The following is a 22,540-nucleotide window of genomic DNA, read 5'->3' on the forward strand; positions in this document are numbered from 1 at the left end:
GTTTCAGGGAGATAATATTGATTCTGACGCTGTAAGAGGTGAAGTGCTGAAAGTTGGTAACAAGAGCTGTGAAATTATTCAATCCAAATCTGATTTTGTCTCTTGTGCTATTTCCAATGACTTGATCAAAAGCAACAGTGAGCTGAAAATAGAGGTAAGATCCGTTCATGTTAGTCTATTCTGTTCTGTAGAGTGTGTCTATATCTTAACTTCTGTTGTCTTCATACATTTATTTATATATTATTACTGAAGGTCAGCGTGTTCTCTCCTCATAATCATTTTGCACGACAGTGTTTGTTCAGCAGTCGTTTGGCTACAGTTGATTTAAATTTCTAAATTTCCTTTTACGCAAATCATGAATAATTAAGCTGCACGCCTGCTGAGAATTATAAATTTCTATCACTTTAACGTGTATTGTAATTATCTGAAGAATCTGTACAAGGCAGGTGCGGTTCTGGCTGTCGGGACCACCCACAGAGCATTCAGACCAATTCAAAATGTAATGAACATATACAACCTAGAATATTAGATTTCATTAAGAATATGACATTATGTAATTGTTGTTTAACAATGTGAGTTAAATAGATTTACACAGGTAATTCATGAATAACCTCATTATACCAAGGATATAAAATGTATGGGTTTCATGAAAACCTGGTCAAAAAGTATAATAAATATCTATATATGAAAAGGAAATGGAGAAATAAAGCAATGAAAGAATTAAAGGGGTTTTCTGAGAAATAGAAAGTTCCTTGAAACAACACACAATAGAAAAATAAACTTTGGAAAATCTACTCCGGTTCCCCGCACATGATCCTTACTGCTCTGGTGTTTACTTCCTGGCGCAGTGACATATTGTTCATAATGATGGCAAGCTGGGTGACCGCGATGGCCGATGACTGTCAACAGCAATTGTATCCGAAGAAGTTTTCTGATTTAAACATTTTTTGACAGAGAGAGACATTTTAAACTAAAACCATGTTTCTCATGTTTTTTTTCTGCTTGCCTTCCACATATGTAGAGTGTTGATGGATATGTAGTCAATGGTTTATTATATTTAGGTCTACACTTATATGACTTTTTATATGTCATAAAGATCTATTTCAATGCTGGATAGAAAATGGTATCTGTCATTGAATTGGAATAAAGGATATTTCCACATTCCAGTCTGACCACCATTACATGGGCAAATAATATTGGTGTAAGGCAAATATAAAGAAACTGTTGTAAAGATGTGACATACTCTTTTTTCTGTCTTAATTTTAGCTCCTGCAGGAATCCTCCTCCATTGTCATTGGCAAGGTGAAAGTCCAACCAAACCACAATTACACAGGAATATTTACAGGCGTTGTGTCATGTGTCGTGCTGCTTGTGATTGTACTGGGGATTTGCATTTGTGTAAGGAAAAGAAAGCAGCTCAAAGGTAAACTACTTGATGTTCAAATCCCTTAGTAGTAGAGACACACTGGCACTCATCCAAGATAAAACCTAATCCCAGTGCTCAATGGTGTTGCTCAGCAAAGATGAATGCAGTTTCAATATATGTATATTCCAGTAGGAGAAGAAGAAATTGCGGTACTGGTGAGTGCCGCAATCTCTTCTCCTACTGGAATATACCTATTTTTTCTTCAATTACTTTCGATTTCTCTGTTCACTATGGCGACTACTTCCAGCATTCTGCCAATTTTTCTTTACAGATATAGGCAGCGAGCGGGTCCTCTTTGATGGTAGGGTACATACACCTCATTTGGATAGACTTGTGAGTGCAAGGAGTGTTAGTCCTACAACTGAAATGGTATCAAGTGAATCTGTGGACTACCGGTCTACATTTCCAGAAGGTAGGAGACCTTTATTATTTATCACCCTCCACATGGTCATAGTGATCTGAAAATACTTTATTATGTATATATTTGTATTTGTCATAATTTCATGTAATGATGTAATAAGGATTTGATACTTCTGGCACCACTTATGTTCGGGGTAAAGAACTAGCTCAGGTAGAAGATGCTGGAGGGACTGTTTATTAGGCCCCATAAATATTTAATTTGTGCTGAACCTATGGAAATCATGATAATCTGTAGAAATAAATGGATGTCTATGGACCTGGTGTACTTGGGGCTGCTTACTTTTTTACATCATGATATACAGTGAAGGAAATAAGTATTTGATCCCCAGCTGATTTTGTAAGTTTGCCAACTGTCAAAGACATGAACAGTCTAGAATTTTTAGGCTAGGTTAATTTTACCAGTGAGAGATAGATTATATAAAAAAAAATACTGAAAATCACATTGTCAAAATTATATATATTTATTTGCATTGTGCACAGAGAAATAAGTATTTGATCCCTTTGGCAAACAAGACTTAATACTTGGTGGCAAAACCCTTGTTGGCAAGCACAGCAGTCAGACATTTTTTTGTAGTTGATGATGAGGTTTACACACATGTTCGATGGAATTTTGGCCCACTCCTCTTTGCAGATCATCTGTAAATCATTAAGATTTCGAGGCTGTCGCTTGGCAACTCGGATCTTCAGCTCCCTCCATAAGTTTTAGATGGGATTAAGGTCTGGAGACTGGCTAGGCCACTCCATGACCTTAATGTGCTTCTTTTTGAGCCACTCCTTTGTTGCCTTGGCTGTATGTTTCGGGCCATTGTCGTGCTGGAAGACCCAGCCACGAGCCATTTTTAATGTCCTGGTGGAGGGAAGGAGGTTGTCACTCAGGATTTGACGTTACATGGCTCCATCCATTCTCCCATTGATGCGGTGAAGTAGTCCTGTGCCCTTAGCAGAGAAACACCCCCAAAACATAATGTTTCCACCTCCATGCTTGACAGTGGGGACGGTGTTCTTTGGGTCATAGGCAGCATTTCTCTTCCTCCAAAAACGCCGAGTTGAGTTAATGCCAAAGAGCTCAATTTTAGTCTCATCTGACCACAGCACCTTCTCCCAATCACTCTCAGAATCATCCAGATGTTCATTTGCAAACTTCAGACGGGCCTGTACATGTGCCTTCTTGAGCAGGGGGACCTTGCGGGCACAGCAGGATTTTAATCCATTACGGCGTAATGTGTTACCAATGGTTTTCTTGGTGACTGTGGTCCCAGCTGCCTTGAGATCATTAACAAGTTCCCCCCGTGTAGTTTTCGGCTGAGCTCTCACCTTCCTCAGGATCAAGGATACCCCACGAGGTGAGATTTTGCATGGAGCCCCAGATCGATGTCGATTGACAGTCATTTTGTATGTCTTCCATTTACTTACTATTGCACCAACAGTTGTCTCCTTCTCACCCAGCGTCTTACTTATGGTTTTGTAGCCCATTCCAGCCTTGTGCAGGTCTATGATCTTGTCCCTGACATCCTTAGAAAGCTCTTTGGTCTTGCCCATGTTGTAGAGGTTAGAGTCAGACTGATTAATTGAGTCTGTGGACAGGAGTCTTTTATACAGGTGACCATTTAAGACAGCTGTCTTTAATGCAGGCACCAAGATGATTTGGAGCGTGTAACTGGTCTGGAGGAGGCTGAACTCTTAATGGTTGGTACGGGGTCAAATACTTATTTCTCTGTGCACAATGAAAATAAATATATATAATTTTGACAATGTGATTTTCTTTTTTTTTTTTTGTATAATCTATCTCTCACTGGTAAAATTAACCTAGCCTAAAAATTCTAGACTGTTCATGTCTTCGACAGTGGGCAAACTTACAAAATCAGCAAGGGATCAAATACTTATTTCCTTCACTGTATCTAGATCCAATGCCAGCTTCATTCACGACAAAGACACTTTTTTGTCAAGCTGTACAATAAAGAAAAGAGAATGGGTGGAACATTTGTTGATATACTGTACATTATTTTCATAGATCACAATTGTATAAGATAGGCTTATATTTTACCAGATAATGGAAGAACTGTAGCTCTACATTCCCAACAATTACATTTGCTCGTTTAATTTTTGCACAGTCCCCATTAATGTTTTGATACATTACTTATAAAATATCAATGAAACACATGCTTAGAAAATACTTGTGGCAGAAACGTGCTATAACTTCCCTTTCAGCAAATGCAATAATTGTTTCTAATTTTCTCATGTAATAAAACAAAAGATCTACCCATACTGAACATTCCTTAACATCAGTTTTCCCCAACCATTATCTAAGGATTCACGTGTGGCACTCAGGCCCTATGTCTGTGGCTCACCAGCTGATGGCAACCCTAAGTGCTATTGTATATAATGTAAGAGCCATATGCAGGGGCGTAACTAGGAAAGACCGGGCCCCAAAGCAAACTTTTGACTGGGGCCCTCCCCTGGGTGTCACACAACCCCCCCTTGTAGATAGTGCCTTTTTTACAACCCTCCCTGTACATAACGCCATACAGCCCCCTCTGTAGATATCGCCATACAGTCCCCCCTGTAGATAACGCCATACAGCCCCCTCTGTAGATATCTACAAAGGGGGCTGTATGGCGTTATTTACAGGGGGGCTATATGGCGCCATCTACAGAGGGGGCTGTATGGCGCTATCTACAGAGGGGGTTGTATGGCGCTATCTACAGAGAGGACTGTATGGCGCTATCTACAGAGGGGGCTGTATGGCGCTATCTACAGAGGGGGCTGTATGGCGTTATCTACAGAGGGGCTGTATGGCGCTATCTACAGGGGGGCTGTATGGCGTTATCTACAGAGGGGGCTGTATGGCGCTATCTACAGGGGGGCTGTATGGCGTTATCTACAGGGGGCTGTATGGCGCTATCCACAGGGGGCTGTATGGCGTTCCCTACAGAGGGGGCTGTATGGCGTTATCTACAGGGGGGACTGTATGGCGTTATCTACAGGGGGACTGTATGGCGTTATCTACAGGAGGTCTGTATGGCGTTATCTACAGGGGGTCTGTATGGCGTTCCCTACAGGGGGGGTCTGTAGGGAACGCCATACAGCCCCTCCTGTAGGGAACGCCATACAGCCCCCCCTGTAGGGAACGCCATACAGCCCCGCTGTAGGGAACGCCATACAGCCCCCCCCTGTAGGGAACGCCTTACAGCCCCCCCTGTAGGGAATGCCATACAGCCCCCCCCTGTAGGGAACGCCATACAGCCCCCCCCCCTGTAGGGAACGCTATACAGCCCCCCCTGTAGGGAACGCCATACAGCGTCCCCAGCCCCCCAAAAAAATGCGACCTACAGTGTGAAAAGACATGTATCCCCTATCCACAGGATAGGGGATACATGTGTGATCGCTGGCAGCTATAAGGAGAACGGGGGACCGAAAGTCCCCTGAAGTTCTCCATGACTAACCTCTGACTTCCGGCGTCTGCTCAGCTCAATAAAAATGAAAGGAGCGCTGGTCACGCATGCGCACAAGCGCGACCGGCGCTCCATTCATTTCTACGGAGCTGCCGACACACAGACCCCGGAAGTCCGAGGTTTGTGATGGAGAACTTCAGGGGACTTTCAGTCCCCCGTTCTCCCTATCAATGTCAGCGATCACACATGTACCCCCTATCCTGTGGATAGGGGATACATGTCTTTTGTTTAATGGCAGAGCGGGGAGATACCTCCCTGCTCTGCCGTAGTGTTCAGTGGCGTCCCGCTGTAGCAGCCATAGCGGCTGCTAGCGGAGTCTCCGGCCATGGTGGGGGCCCGTGCCGGCCACTGGCCATATGATTCTGTCATAGCTTCAGTTGACTGTTTCCCTATTAATATCTAGTGTGATGTATAGCAAAAAATAATGTGGTACCATGTTAGCCAGTAGAATCTTAAATACTTTTGTGTGGAAAAAGACAAAAGTATTATAGGAGTGATACCTTTATTGGCTATTCAGAAAAATGATAAGTGCAAGCTTTCGGAGCACAAAGACCCCTCCGTCAGGCAAGTTTACTAATGCTTTTGTGAATGATCCTGATGAAGGAGCATCTCTGCATTTAGACTTTTTATTTTACTTTTTAACCAATAAAGGTATCACTCCAATAATACTTTTGTCTTTTTTTTTACACAAAAGTATTTAACATCACATAATATCTAGTGTGGCTCAACATCACCTGCCACATTTAAAATAGTTCTTGAATTAGAAAAGGTTGGGGACCTTACACTATCTTACACTATCAGACAAAGATAATGAACTAGATAAGCAACATTTTTTGAACATACTTTTTTAATATTATTTTATTAAGACATAGCCAGTTTCCATGATATTTAGATAGTGACTCTATGTGTAAGGTCTCAAGTTATGAGGCTGCCCTCATTTTAATGTTTACTCAAGTAGGCACTGAAAGTGAATCTAGTTATCACCAATGTATGTAGTGCCGCAACTCTCTAATGTACTGCAGTGCCAGGGAATGTGTTTTCAGATGATGACTCTTCTGTGAATCAGCATACTTGTTCCTTATGATTCATATCATATAATGGATACTATAGCAGCTAGCAGCACACACGCCCCTGTGTATAGATGGCACAAGAGCTCATATCAATCGAGATGCCTTCAAAGCTGAATTCCTGTTCCTGTAGCTCTTGTACAGGATGAGTACAAGTGTTCCCTCAGCAATGATTTCCATAAGGTTAACAAATATGCATTTCCTCTACTCTTAATTGTCTTATTTAAATGTCCACAGACGGAAACTGGCCAGCAGGGTTGTCAACCGTCCATAAATGAACCGAATGTCCGTAAAACTCGTAGACAATTGGCCAGTGTCTGGTGTAAGGGCTTGTCCACATGTAGCGGAATTGCTGCATTTTTTATGTCTGGAATTGCGTATGGAAAAAACACAGCAGAATACAGTAGCAGTATAGTGGATGACATTTAACAAATCTCATCCACACGCTGCGTAAATATTCAGAGCATGAATTAAAAAGCGGTGCGTATTTTTCGTACCGCAGCATGTCAATTCCTGCTGCGGAAAGTGGCCAGAATTGCTGTGTTTTTCATAGATGTCATCTCTCAACATTGAGAAAAACGCAGCAAAATACGCACCATTTTCTGCAGACAAAAATGTTGGAAATGGTGCATTTTTGCCGCAGCAAAATGTCTGCTATTTTCAACAGAATTACTACAGAAATTTTTGTAAGCAATTACGTTACGTGTGGACAAGCCCTAAGGATCCATATGTGATTTTTTTGGAAGCTGGAGGTTCTTCTGCAGATCCACATTTACTGGGCTAATTTTGGGAAGCTTTATTTCTGCCATTCTATGCCAGGTCAATGTGATGTCTTTCAATCATAACTGGTTCTTTTTAATACATATAAAGCACTAAACATTGTGTGCCTATAGAAGCAGTGTTGCTTGCTGCAGTTTCACTGTGGGCAGGAGATACCTGTTAAAAGATAATTTCAGGTATGAAGACTGTGGAGATTTCCAAATGAAAGGCAGAGTCGTCTCATGCCTGGAGGTTTAGCAGCACCTGAAGGCAAACACATATCAAAGCATCCGGCTCTGCTTATATTGGTCAATGAGATAGATAGATAGATAGATAGATAGATAGATAGATAGATAGATAGATAGATAGATAGATAGATAGATAGATAGATAGAGAGAGAGAGAGAGAGAGAGAGAGATAGATAGATAGATAGATAGATAGATAGATAGATAGATAGATAGATAGATAGATAGATAGATAGATAGATAGATAGATAGATAGATAGATAGATAGATAGATAGATACAGTGAAGGAAATAAGTATTTGATCCCTTGCTGATTTTGTAAGTTTGGCCACTGTCAAAGACATGAACAGTCTAGAATTTTTAGGCTAGGTTAATTTTACCAGTGAGAGATAGATTATATAAAAAAAAAACAAAAAAAACAGAAAATCACATTGTCACAATTGTATATATTTATTTGCATTGTGCACAGAGAAATAAGTATTTGATCCCTTTGGCAAACAAGACTTAATACTTGGTGGCAAAACCCTTGTTGGCAAGCACAGCAGTCAGACGTTTTTTTGTAGTTGATGATGAGGTTTGCACACATGTTAGATGGAATTTTGGCCCACTCCTCTTTGCAGATCATCTGTAAATCATTAAAGGAACAGTGTTACCACAAAATTTTTTTTATTATGTTAAAGATGTTAGTGCTTTATTAAAAACGTTTGGATTAATTTGTGTGTTTGTGTGTTACTTTTTCTTATTTTTACACTTTTTCTTCCCTATGGGGGCTGCCATTTTTTTTTCCATTTCTGTATGTGTCGATTAACGACACATACAGACATAGAATACGGCAGCTCCAGTCCCATAGGGACTGCGAACGGGGCCCGTTCCATCCACTTCAATGTACGCCGTCTGTGTGGGAACGGCGCATGCGCCGCTCCCACACAGTCCAATTTGAAATGCGCGCCGTCCGGCGCCATTTTCTTGTGGACCGGAAGTCGCAGCCGGACAGTAAGATTACTACTTCTGGTCGCGGCTTCCGGACTTGTGCACTTGGACCAGCGGCAGCAGACGGAGCGGACGGGCCGGAGGGAGCCGCGGCGGCAGGAGCAGGTAAGAGATTTCTATGTATGTTCGTGTTTGTGTGTGTTTACTACTGTATGCAAACCTACTACACTGTGTGTTAGCTCAAAAAATGGCGACACACAGTGTAGGAGGTTAGACTGTTCAATCCCCTCGTTTATCCCGGCACTAGCCAGGATAAAGGAGGGGGGGATGCTGAGAGCTCACTAGAGCGAGGGCTTTTTACACAATTTTGCAGCATAAAAGCAATGTGGTTGCTTTACCACATGCAATGCTGCAATTTTGGGAATGGCTCCATCTAGTGACCAGAAATGGTAAATATTGTAAATTAGAATCCAATTGAATCCAATTTAGAATATTTCCTGACTCGTGAAAAAAAAATAAAAAATTTGAACAATGTTTAATCACCCACACACTAATTGTTTAAATAAAAAAAAAACAACACATTCCCTTTAAGATTTCGAGGCTGTCGCTTGGCAACTCGGATCTTTAGCTCCCTCCATAAGTTTTCGATGGGATTAAGGTCTGGAGACTGGCTAGGCCACTCCATGACCTTAATGTGCTTCTTTTTGAGCCACTCCTTTGTTGCCTTGGCTGTATGTTTCGGGTCATTGTCGTGCTGGAAGACCCAGCCACGAGCCATTTTTAATGTCCTGGTGGAGGGAAGGAGGTTGTCACTCAGGATTTGACGGTACATGGCTCCATCCATTCTCCCATTGATGCGGTGAAGTAGTCCTGTGCCCTTAGCAGAGAAACACCCCCAAAACATAAAGTGTCCACCTCCATGCTTGACAGTGGGGACGGTGTTCTTTGGGTCATAGGCAGCATTTCTCTTCCCCCAAGCACGGCGAGTTGAGTTAATGCCAAAGAGCTCAATTTTAGTCTCATCTGACCACAGCACCTTCTCCCAATCACTCTCAGAGTCATCCAGATGTTCATTTGCAAACTTCAGACGGGTCTGTACATGTGCCTTCTTGAGCAGGGGGACCTTGCGGGCACTGCAGGATTTTAATCCATTACGGCGTAATGTGTTACCAATGGTTTTCTTGGTGACTGTGGTCCCAGCTGCCTTGAGATCATTAACAAGTTCCCCCCGTGTAGTTTTCGACTGAGCTCTCACCTTCCTCAGGATCAAGGATACCCCACGAGGTGAGATTTTGCATGGAGCCCCAGATCGATGTCGATTGACAGACATTTTGTATGTCTTCCATTTTCTTACTATTGCCCCAACAGTTGTCTCCTTCTCACCCAGCGTCTTACTTATGGTTTTGTAGCCCATTCCAGCCTTGTGCAGGTCTATGATCTTGTCCCTGAAATCCTTAGAAAGCTCTTTGGTCTTGCCCATGTTGTAGAGGTTAGAGTCAGACTGATTAATTGAGTCTGTGGACAGGAGTCTTTTATACAGGTGACCATGTAAGACAGCTGTCTTTAATGCAGGCACCAAGTTGATTTGGAGCGTGTAACTGGTCTGGAGGAGGCTGAACTCTTAATGATTGGTAAGGGATCAAATACTTATTTCTCTGTGCACAATGCAAATAAATATATATAATTTTGACTATGTGATTTTCTGTTGTTTTTTTTATATAATCTATCTCTCACTGGTAAAATTAACCTAGCCTAAAAATTCTAGACTGTTCATGACTATGACAGTGGGCAAACTTACAGCAAGGGATCAAATACTTATTTCCTTCACTGTAGATAGATAGATTAGATAGATAGATAGATAGATAGATAGATAGATAGATAGATAGATAGATAGATAGATAGATAGATAGATAGATAGATAGATAGATAGATAGATAGATAGATAGATAGATATAGATAACTATTAAATCTATGTCGAAGCTTAGGACTCCACATACTGAATGCTCCGCACCAAGGGAGACTCTTTAGGAAGGTATACACTAAACCCCCATGTAGGCAGCAGTGTAGTAGACTATGCCATCACGGACATGGACCCCGCAAACATTGGCGCACTCATAGTCACTCCACAAACGCACCTTTCAGATCACAACCAATTACTTCTATACATCAAATCCACAACCAAACCATCTGCACAAAAACCACATCAAACCGGCCTCTTCAACCTGCCCCCATCTTTTAAATTGTCCAAAACGTCAACTATAAAATATAAAGAGACAATCAACAGACCAGAAGTACAGGAGATGCTTCACAACCTCTACAACAAGGTGTATGAGGCAAGCCCAGGAGGAGTAAATCAGGCCGTAAATGACCTCAATAATATATTTTATACCATGGCAGAGAAGTCTGACCTGAAAAGATGTGATTACAAGAGGCCACAAGAAATACATCCTAACGGTTGGTTTGACCGTGAGTGCAAAGAAGTACGGAAGACCCTAAGAAATGCCTCAAATAAGAAGCACCGAGACCCAAACAACACCGGTCTGAAGGAGGCCTACAGCAACATACAGAGGCAATACAAGACCATCCCCCGAAAGAAAAAACAAAGTCACATCTCCACCAAACTTACCCAAATCCAAGATGCCCTCCATGACAACTCGTTCTGGGAATTATGGAAACACATGGGCAAAAATTGCAAGAAAAACAACCTTCATATCCAAAATGGCAACATCTGGCTCCAATATTTCAGGGACCTCTACAAAGATATCCCGAAAGACGGACAAAGCCAAGAACAAAAATAAAATAACATCAAAATTGAAGGCGATGGAGGAAACACTAAAAGATTCTCAAAACCCCCTGGATACATCAATAACACTGCAAGAAGTAACAGAGAGAACCTCAGACATAAGGTGTAAAAAATCCAGCGGCCTAGACGGAATTTCACCAGAAATGATAAAACACAGCCCGCCAGAAATACAGGCCGCAATAGTAAAACTATTTAATATAGTGCTGAATGCCGGCTACTTCCCTCAAATCTGGAACCAAGGCCTTATAACACCAATCTACAAGAGTGGGGACAGGTATGACCCGGCCAACTACCAAGGGATATGTCAGCAGCAACCTGGGGAAACTGTTCAACAGCATCCTAAATAAGAGAATCCTCAGCTTCCTCACCCAGCACAATGTCCTCCACCAAAGCCAAGCTGGGTTCATGCCAAACCACCGCACCACTGACCACATCTACACCCTGCGCAGCCTCATCAAGAGCCACGTCCACAATACAAAGCATGGGAAGATTTACGCCTGTTTTGTGGACTTCAAGAAGGCCTTCGACTCAGTGTGGCACCCGGGCCTATTCCTGAAACTGCTGGAGAGCGGAATAGGAGGTAAAACCTATGACGTCATCAGAAGCTCCTACACAGAGAACAGATGCAGCGTGAAGGTGAACGGGAAAAGAACGGCTGATTTCCAGCAGAGCCGAGGAGTCAGACAAGGCTGCAGCCTCAGTCCAACGCTCTTCAACATCTACATCAATGAACTGGCCACATCTCTGGAATCCTCCTCAGCACCAGGTCTCACCCTCCATGACACCCAGGTGAAATTCCTGTTGTATGCAGATGACCTTCTGCTGCTATCACCAACCGAGAAAGGTCTCCAAGACAACCTGCAAATCCTAGAAAAATTCAGCTCCACGTGGGCACTACCCATCAATGCAAACAAAACCAACATCATGGTGTTCCAGAGGAGAAACTCAAAATCCCCCAGGAACCCGACCTTCACACTAAATAACGCCACACTCACAGCGACCGACAGGTACACTTACCTGGGCCTAGAAATCAACCAATCAGGAAGCTTTAAACAAGCCATAGAGATGCTGAAAGACAAGGCGTGCAAAACCTACTACGCCATCAGAAGAAAACTCTATCATCTCAAACCACCAGTAACGGTCTGGCTGAAAATCTTTGACTCCATCATCTCCCCAATCCTCCTGTATGCCAGTGAAGTCTGGGGTCCGGACACATACCCAGACTGGTCAAGGTGGGATTCCAGCCCAACAGAAATTTTCCACCTAGAATTCTGCAAACACCTTCTCCAAGTCCATCGGAGCCCCACACATAGTGCCTGTCGGGCAGAACTGGGCAGATTCCCACTACACCTCACAATCCAGAAGAGGGCGCTATCATTCTGGGCCCATCTACATAGCAGCAGGCAAAGTTCCTATCACCATAAAGCCCTGCTAAACCAAGGGGTCCCAGGTAAACCAGGCCCCCCAGAACATCTCACCCTGACCCGGCCTGAAGAAAATGTCACTCAGCGCGGCCTCACAAAAGCCGAAATCAAGAAGACAATAAACGAGGGCCAAGAGGAGTATATCAGTGACTGGAGGAACGACATAAAGACATCCCAGAAACTGACAATATACCGGAGTCTACAGCGAGAATATAAACTGGCGCCATATCTGGAGAAACTGCCAAACCCCAGAGACAGACAGATCCTGAGCCGCTACAGACTGAGCGCCCACAACCTGCTCATCGAATCCGGGCGCCACAGACAAAACTACAAGCCCAGGGAGAGCCGACTGTGCCAACAGTGCGACCAGGAGGCCGTGGAGGATGAGGCACACTTCCTGCTACACTGCCCCAAATACTCAGCAGTGAGGGACACTCACTTCAGGAGACTCTCTGATCTCTTACCGGACTTCAGCTCCATGGAAGAGGAAGAGAAACTCTACATCCTGCTGGGTGAAGAGGAAACCACAGTGGGCATAGCGGCACAATATGTCACTGAATGCCATAGACTGAGAGAGACATGATATGCCATGGACTTGTATAACCCCGACTCTAGATGTGTCCCTATCCCCCAATCCCTCAGTCCCTACCCCTCATTCCCTTACTTCTTACTTGCTTTGGCAATGCTAATATGTATTTGGTCCTGCCAATAAAGCTTCTTTGAATTGAATTGAATAGAGATAGATAGATAGATAGATAGATAGATAGATAGATAGATAGATAGATAGATAGATAGATAGATAGATAGATAGATAGATAGATAGATAGATAGATAGATAGATAGATAGATAGAAATTGTGGTTTTGAGGACACATTTTTCTCCGTTTTGGTTATAGTTGTAAATGATAGTTTAATCCTCTGAAGCCACATGAGGGTTGCCCTGTTCTCACATGCAGCGCAGAAGAAAGAATTGTTCCGATTTTCTCATTAGATTGTCTAGTTCAGTTCCATCTGCCAATTGAAAAACAAAGAATAGGTTTCTTTCTGTCCTTTTCGATCTGCTTCTTTGCATTCCTGATAAGATGAAGATTACTTATAAAACTCCCATTCTGAGTGCAGGATATGAATCACCTCCTGGCATTTCCTTGGTTTCATATTTACTGAACCTTGATCTTAAAGCTGAATGCACATGACTTAATATGTAATTTACAGTTTAAATGACATGTAATATGTGATGTATATTGTTTAAACATTACACTAAAAATTGTGGAATGGATTGAGCAAAAACTATTTTTTATATATTTTTCAAGAAATACATGAGTTTTACTATTCTATCATAAAATGTATGAGAATACTTATTCTAATGTATTTAGTTTTAGTTTCATGAATTAGATTTAAGTCTGTAGGAGAGTACTAATGAATTACTTCTATTTATTTATTTATTTTAAAAACGTCCCTGGGCACATGCTTTATGCCATAAAAAAATGAATGGGAGTCAATTAACAGAGAAATGCCATAAATTATTACAGTATTCAGGAATTCATGGAATACAGCCCCCTCCCCCAGAGACCATGGAATAACAGGGAGATGCATACAGAGTCTTATCTGTGTGGATAGCGTATAGTGTTAATACTCTGACTTATCTAGACCTCCAGCAGCATAATAGCGCTGCTATAATTTGCCCATCCTCTAATGATAATGAGATAACTCTGCTAATACTATCCCAGTCTATACAGCAAACCTGACAAGTAAGCCACAGAAAGCATAAGCCTAGTGTGACAGCTCTAGTGACCATTGTAAGATCTGAATGATTTTTTTGTGTAAATAGTAACAAAAACAGACATCCCCAAATATATTTGAAAAATATATATTTATAAAATCCTGATTTAAATAGTATGTAATTTTGTGATGATATAGTCCATTTAACCATATACAGTCTAAGATTAAATAGAATATGTTTGGCTACTGCTGTAAAAATGATTTGGACAATCGTCATGTATTTTTTTGTCCCGATAGTCGGTTATAACCTGTAGTTGATGTTATGATCAGTAAATCTGGTGTTATAAAAAAGGGGTATGAACTTTTTTCTTCTAAATGATGAATCTGGCGATCTTGGACTATGCATAATGATAAGTGTGTGCAGCTGTATGGGCCAAAAGTTTAGTTGGATGACCAATTGGTAATGCATCTATCAGCCGATTAAAATATCACTTCTACGGCCAGCCTTTATGTCACAAGCAAACATTCTAACTTCATTGAGACAACCCTGTGAGACATCTCCCAATGTATGGCCACCTTAAAGAGGTTCTGTCACCACATTATAAGTGCCCTACCTTGTACATAATGTGATCGGTGCTGTAATGTAGATTACAGCAGTGTTTTTTATTTAGAAAAATGATAAATTTTGACGGTATTATGACCTATATTAGCTTTATGCTAATGACTTTCTCAATGAACAACTGGGCGTGTTTTACTTTTTGACCAAATGGGCGTTGTGGAGAGAAGTGTATGATGCTGACCAATCAGCGTCATACACTTCTCTCCATTCATTTACACAGCACATAGTGATCTAGCTAGATCACTATGTGCAGACACTAACTCACATATTAATGTTACTCAAGTGTCCTTACAATGAATAGACATCCCTACCAGCCAGGATGGGATGTCTATTCGGAATCCTGACACTTTGGTAACGTTTGTGTGAGATTTACAGCAAAGCAAGTGTAATCTCGCGAGATTATGCTGTAAAATGTTATTTAAAACGAGATTACGCTTGCTGTGCTGTAAATCTCACACAAACGTTACCGAAGTGTCAGGATTCTGTTATAGACATCACGTCCTGGCTGGTAGTGATGTCTATTCACTGTCAGGACACTTCAGTAACGTTAATATGTGAGTAAGTGACTGCACATAGTGATCTAGCTAGATCACTATGTGCTGTGTAAATGAATGGAGAGAAGAGCGTCATACACTTCTCTCCACAATGTCCACTTGGTCAAAAAGTAAAACACGCCCAGTTGTCCATTAAGAAAGTAATTAGCATAAAGTTAAAATAGGTCATAACTCCGTGAAAAATTATCGTTTTTCTAAATAAAAAACACTGCTGTAATCTAAATTACAGCGCCAATCACATTATGTACAAGATAGGGCACTTATCATGCGGTGACAGAGCCTCTTTAAGAACCGTGTCTTTTTGAAAGTAGACATGAGTGCAGAAATAGCATGAGAATGACCCCAATCTTTCTCATGGAACCAATTTCCTCCCTTAAACTTTGCTTATAGGATGTAAAGAAATTCACTTTGAGGTCTCCAAGATGTTTAGATGTTCATTAGTAACATTTATATACCAGACATTTTAGTTGAGAGTCTGTTTTTCAAAACCTGTTTGCCTCCTCAATTTAAGTTTTTCTTTCTTTACTCATTATAGATCAGTTTCCAAATTCATCTCATGTTGGGTCATGCCGAACAGCTCAGTATCCTCACAGAGACCTCTCTCCTATAATGTCGAGTGGAGATTCAGATATTGCCAGCCCATTGTTACAGACGTATGTCCATATTGATTTGAGTGCTTTGAGTGCAGACCTTGTGAAAGAAATAGAACATATGGTTATTGGTGTGGACCGTCTCCTAGTGCACTTTAATAAAGTAATAGGAAGAGGTAAGAATTTGCATTATATTCAATGTAATAATCATTTCTTTAAAAAATATGAAAATATAAAAAAAGCTAATATGGACCCTGTTGGGAAATAAAATAACAAGATGTTAATGCATTTCAGGACACTTTGGATGTGTGTATCATGGTACTCTTTTAGACACTGATGGCAAAAAATTACACTGTGCAGTGAAATCCCTAAACCGTAAGTGAGAACATACACTTGTTGACTTAAATCTATTTGTACTATATCTATGGAAAGTGTGAATTACTTCTTTAAATACTAATGCCACGTGTGTATTGCCTTGATTATTCTCTGACATAGTCTTCGTTAAAGACTTATTTGTCGTATTAAATAGAATCTGCAAAACTAGTATTATCTTGGTAGTAGTAACATTATGGGTTTACTATCAGTGGTAATCCATCGCTTGAAACAAAAATCTGTCACCACAAAAGTGATATGTTTATGGCACTTTATTGTAGTTGGAGAAACCTTTGTACTATCTGATATTTTACGTATGGTATATTTATTTATATGTACAAATCAAAATAAATATTTAAAAAATAATAGTATCGGCAATCGGAGTGTAACTACACTTTATATGGAAGAATGTTCTCGTGTCACGATGGTATGCTCTGACATAGTGCATCAGACAACTCACAATTTACACATCTGACGTAAGGGGTACATTTTGTGCAAATATGGTGACAAATATTGCAATACTTAAAGCCAAAAACTTAAAAATTCAAGCGTAGCTGCGGTATAGCCCAGTATCCTTCTCTTCCTTTCACATTTTTAGGGGTCCAGATACCTAATGAAGCTGAATACCCACATGACATGGTCCAAATATGACAGAAACATACTGGACCGGAAACATCTTTATATAGGACACTATGTCCCTGTCTGGTCCATGTGCTGAGCTGTTTAAAAGCTTAATTGATAGGGTTGAAAGATGGCGATAAACTCCAAAAATGTTTAAATGAGTTTTTAAAATAGTTTTTCCCGAAAGACAAACCTTTCTATAAAGATACCCCCCCCCCCCCCCTGTGTAATACATGGATGGCGTCCTTCTTGGTGGCTGTCTGCTCAGACTCATAGAGGGCTCCCAAGCAGCGGACCCCTTCTGTGATATCCATATGCCCTGAAAAGGCATATGGAGAGGAGTTTTCTCTATAAGACAACTATTTTGATTTGATAGATAATCCAAAAACAATATCAGAGGGCAATGGGGAATTGCAATAAGTGAATACTACTATCACCTACAATTATTGCTCTTTTCTAAACACCTATAGAATAGACATCTAGAAGGCTAATTATAACATCGTGCAAGAATGGAGATTACACAATAGTTTATCACCGTTTACGAAATTATTTCTTATTTCTTTCCTGTAATTTACTTTTATGATTGCTCAACATATGTAAATAAAAGGTGCCCAGTGAATCTACTATTAGGCTTATTACTCAGCTTTTTATGAATAATACTTTAGAGTTTATAACAGACAGAGTTGAGTTGAGTTAGTTGATCTGTTCCTGTACATCCATAACTCTGTAAACGTGGTTAGGAGAACATAATCATGGATTGTTAAAATATAATACCTTTACATCAAAGAACATTGGGGTTGATTTATCAAAACTGGTGTAAAGAAATAATTTTTCAGAGGCCATTTTAAAAATAAATCTCTGTGAATGCATTGTATATTATTTGTACATTCCGTGGATTGGTTATACCCAGTGCCGATTTTAATTTTTTTTTATCTTATGACATGTTTTACTCTTAACCGTAAACCATCCGCTTTTTCTATTGTATATTGCCACTGTTTATATATGTCAGTAGATAATGGCTTATGTCTTTCATTGAATTCCTAAGGTATTACAGATATTGAAGAAGTTTCACAGTTTCTCAAGGAAGGCATAATCATGAAAGATTTCAGTCATCCAAATGTTTTGTCCTTGCTGGGTATCTGTCTTCCCACAGAGGGTTCTCCTCTGGTAGTGCTGCCATTCATGAAGCATGGAGATCTCAGAAACTTTATCCGAAATGAAATCCATGTAAGTATATAGAGCATTTATCTAATCAAGACATAGAAAGAGGTCCGGATAGTTGGTAGCTCTTCATAGGAATCTAACTTTTGTATGATATCTTTTTCAAAGCTGAGAATGTTAATGACCGCTCACCATCTTTTGACGGCAGGCGGTGCTTCGTCTACAGAGACATCTTTTGGTATCGCTGTAGATCAGGCAGATGAGCGCTCCTGTCAGCGCTCGTCCTCTAAGCAGGAGCTGTAACTTCCAGCTCCTGATCTTAAGGCAGCCTGCTTTACACAGCTGGGGTCGGAAAACATTCGGACCCCAGCTGTTTAACCCTTTGATCGCCACGGTCTGTGACCGCGGCATGATCAAGAGGAACTCCCCTCTTTGAACACGTCATCAGAAACCCGGTGACATGATCAAAGACTGGGGAATCCCTCTGCAGTCAGCTCTTGGGACCTAGAAAGGACCCCAGGGCTGTCTGTTCAGTTTGCCTGCTGTTAGGGCACACTATGTGCTGCCCTAACAGAAGTCTGTGTCATAGTGACACAGTGTAATGTATTAGTATACAGGAGTATGCTAATACATTATACGTAAAAAACAAAGTTATAAATAAAGTTATCCCTTAGTGGGATTTTAAAAAAGTAGCAAAAAATAAATAAATAAATAAAAGAAATGTCACAAAAAAAGTCATTATTTTGCATAAAATATATTTTATTCCGACTACAGTACATAAAACAAACAACCTACACATATTAGGTATCTAAACAACCGTAATAACCTGAAGAAAAAACAAGAAAAATGATGCAGAGAATCGCTTTTTCCTATATTCACACGGTAAAAATATGTTTTTCTACCCCCAGACTGCGAAAAAAATATCTTATTTCTCCCGCATAAAACAAGGCCTCATACGGCCACGTCAATAAAAAATAAAGTTATGGCTGCTGAAAAGCAGGAAGGCAAAAACAGAAAAATGTTGCTGGTCATTAAAGGGGTTGTCCGGGAACAAATTTTATTTCAATTTTAACTTAATTAGTCATATTTAATAACATTTTTAATATAGTGTCTGCTTACCTGTTCCAGAGTTACTGTGTTCCGATCTGACGTCACGTGACCGCACCCAGGGTACATTTTTTATTTCCTGTGAGGTACCGTGTCTTTGCTCAGCCAGCACTTCCGGCAGAGAAAGGCACGGTGCGTCATCAACTTCATATACAGGCAGTGGGCTGGGCGGATGTTTCATGAGCTCTTCAGAGCTCCGCCTCCTCTGGTCCCTGTAGATGTAGTTGATGACGCGCCATGTCTTTACACAGCAGAAAGTGCTGACTGAGCAAAGACACGGAGTGTCATCAATTATAGTACACGCCCCCTCCTCCTGTCTCGTCATCCATGCTTCCTCCTCCTCCTTCACTCTGGGAGCTCCTGCACTGAAGTGCATGTGAGAAGCAGGAGGAGGAGTGGAATCCCTAATCCACTGCCGAAGCTGTGGCCGGGGATTACGCTCCAGGAGAAGTCCATGACTTTTCCTGGAGCAGTCCCCTACTCCTGAAACTGAATCCCCGGACACAGCGGCCGGAAATTCCTCTCCAGGAGAAGTCCCTGACTTCACTGTCCATATATGGACAGTGAAGTCAGGGACTGTTCCTAAAGCGTAATCCCCAGCCACAGCAGCCGACGATGTGGCCGGGGATTCCGCTCCAGGAGAAGTCCCTGCCTACACTGTCCATATATGGACACAGTGACGTCAGGGACTTCTGAAGGGAATCCCCACCGCTGTGGCCGGGGATTCCGATCCAGGAGAATTCCCTCACTTCACTGTCCATATATGGACAGTGAAGTGAGGGACTTCTCCTGGAGCCGTCCCCTACAGGAAGGGGGGGGGGTGACTATGTACAAGGGGAACATAGAGGGGAGTGGCAGTATGCAAATAGCTGGGATGCTTTGGAGGAAGGGGGGATGCAACTGTCTCCTCAGATGCAGCAGGGGATCATGGGTATGGTGGGTTACAAGACAGGAAACAGACAGCAAGGGATGTAAACAGGCAGCAAGGGATATAAACAAACAGAAAGAGCAGCAGTGACGATGGAGATCAAACAGAAACTGGTTAGAAGTTTAATAGGGGATATTAGGGAAGGCAAACCAAGGCTGGGGGACACTTGTTAGAATTTTTTTTTTCCTGGACAACCCCTTTAAGGCCTTTTTAGGCCCGGTCATTAAGGGGTTAAAATAAACCCTGCATTACTTTACTTCTGTTATCAAACAGTTGTGTTCTAATCAATATTCTTGTATTGCTGGATGGCCTTATGTGCCGCATGCACAAAAACAATGAAGCATGATGCATGAACACATTCATAAAACTGTGCATTATGTGGTACCTTGCCAGCCCTGCAGCCAATGTCTAAAACTATTTCTCTTGAAATCTTGAATGAATGGTGGATATCTGGCCTACGGAATGGACAAGAGCACAGACTATGGAGTTGGTTTAAAGAGTCAGCACTCTAAATAGATTGTTACGTAATGAACAGTAGTTTTTGAAATAAACTTGTCATTCACCTATAGTACAGACACTTTTAAGTGAAGCCCATCCATGAAGTTATTCGCAAAGTATTAGGTAATTCGTTAATTAGAAATTGTTTATTAGAATTTTGCTTTGGGAGAACTGTGAATATAATATGCAGGGATACCCTGGGAAAATGCAAAGTCCTGTGGTTTACCAGGAGATCTGACAGCAGACTACAGGCTGCTGTTTATGGCAGTCTGTTCTCAGTATATGGAAGTTATTCTGAAACGTATTACCTTGGGGGAACCAATGATCACATTTTCATGCGGAATTCTTACTCCTATTCCTACCTCAAAGAAGCTTGGCGTGAGGGCTTGCAAATAAATCTATACTTCTTGCATAGCACTATATTCTGGCTGATGTGTTTCGATAGTTTGGCCAAGTATCATTGAACAAATGTAACACACTTAAAGTTTATCCTATGTGCACTGGTATAAAATACATATATTAATGTTTCCTCTTTTTTTTATTTTAGAACCCAACAGTCAAAGATCTCATAGGATTTGGTCTGCAGGTTTCTAAAGGGATGGAATACTTAGCAAGCAAAAAGTTTGTGCACAGAGATCTGGCAGCAAGGAATTGTATGTAAGTAAAATGACAAGACCTTATTGCAGAGCTCTTGCTCCAATTCTGTATATATTATGAGATGCTACCTTCCTCGGAGAATGCAGAATTCCATTGTTCAAGTCCTTGTAAAAGTTTAATAAATGTCAATAATCAAATTCTAATATATATACAATATATATAGTCCACATACGAATGAACAAAGCACTCCACAAATCCAGAGAATCAGGCCATGTGCTCGTCACCAGGGGGTGAATCAATTCCCCTTTTTTTTGAAGATAGAGAAAAACATAGAACACAGTAACGGCACCAGGACTTCAAGATAGATGAAAGCAAGGTGGATTTATTCACCTCAATACAGCGACGTTTCGGTTCAACAGGAACCTTTCTCAAGCCATATATATATATACACACTACCGTTCAAAAGTTTGGAGTCACGAGACAATTTTGTGTTTTCCATGAAAACAAGACATTGACAAGGTTAGAAATAATGATTTTTATTTGAAATAATAATTTTCTCCTTCAAACTTTGCTTTCGTCAAAGAATGCTCCATTTGCAGCAATTACAGCATTGCAGACCTTTGGCAGTCTAGCTGTTAATTTGCTGAGGTAATCGGGAGACATTTCCCCCTGTGCTTCCAGAAGCCCCTCCCACAAGTTGGATTGGCTTGATGGGCACTTCTTGCGTACCATACGGTCAAGCTGCTCCCACAACAGCTCTATGGGGTTGAGATCTGGTGACTTCGCTGGCCACTCCATTACAGATAGAATACCAGCTGCCTGCTTCTTCCCTAAATAGTTCTTGCATAATTTGGAGGTGTGCTTTGGGTCATTGTCCTGTTGTAGGATGAAATTGGCTCCAATCAAGCGCTGTGCACAGGGTATGGCATGGCGTTGCAAAATGGAGTGATAGCCTTCCTTATTCAAAATCCCTTTTACCTTGTACAAATCTCCCACTTTACCAGCACCAAAGCAACCCCAGACCATCACATTACCTCCACCATGCTTGACAGATGGCGTCAGGCACTCTTCCAGCATCTTTTCAGTTGTTCTGCGTCTCACAAATGTTCTTCTGTGTGATCCAAACACCTCAAACTTCGATTCGTCTGTCCATAACACTTTTTTCCAATCTTCCTCTGTCCAATGTCTGTGTGCTTTTGCCCATATTAATCTTTTCCTTTTATTAGCCAGTCTCAGATATGGCTTTTTCT

At 41.2% G+C, this 22,540-nt stretch overlaps 1 protein-coding gene across 2 annotated transcripts in view; it reads left to right on the top strand.

Moving 5' to 3' along the window:
• The window catches only part of MET (MET proto-oncogene, receptor tyrosine kinase), a 150,942-nt gene that overhangs the window by 113,644 nt on the left and 14,758 nt on the right, over positions 1-22,540 (top strand). The window contains exons 12-18 of one of the 2 annotated variants that reach the window (XM_075857120.1): positions 8-154; positions 1,267-1,423; positions 1,698-1,838; positions 15,952-16,182; positions 16,301-16,381; positions 18,045-18,226; positions 21,241-21,350. In XM_075857120.1, coding sequence (XP_075713235.1) covers positions 8-154; positions 1,267-1,423; positions 1,698-1,838; positions 15,952-16,182; positions 16,301-16,381; positions 18,045-18,226; positions 21,241-21,350 — 1,049 coding nt within the window. Of the gene's footprint in view, positions 1-7; positions 155-1,266; positions 1,424-1,697; positions 1,839-15,951; positions 16,183-16,300; positions 16,382-16,976; positions 17,993-18,044; positions 18,227-21,240; positions 21,351-22,540 lie in introns of those variants that run through there. The other variant, XM_075857122.1, reaches the window with a different exon arrangement.

The sequence above is a fragment of the Rhinoderma darwinii genome, chromosome 3 (assembly GCF_050947455.1).
Source record: "Rhinoderma darwinii isolate aRhiDar2 chromosome 3, aRhiDar2.hap1, whole genome shotgun sequence".
Classification (NCBI taxonomy): domain Eukaryota; kingdom Metazoa; phylum Chordata; class Amphibia; order Anura; family Rhinodermatidae; genus Rhinoderma; species Rhinoderma darwinii.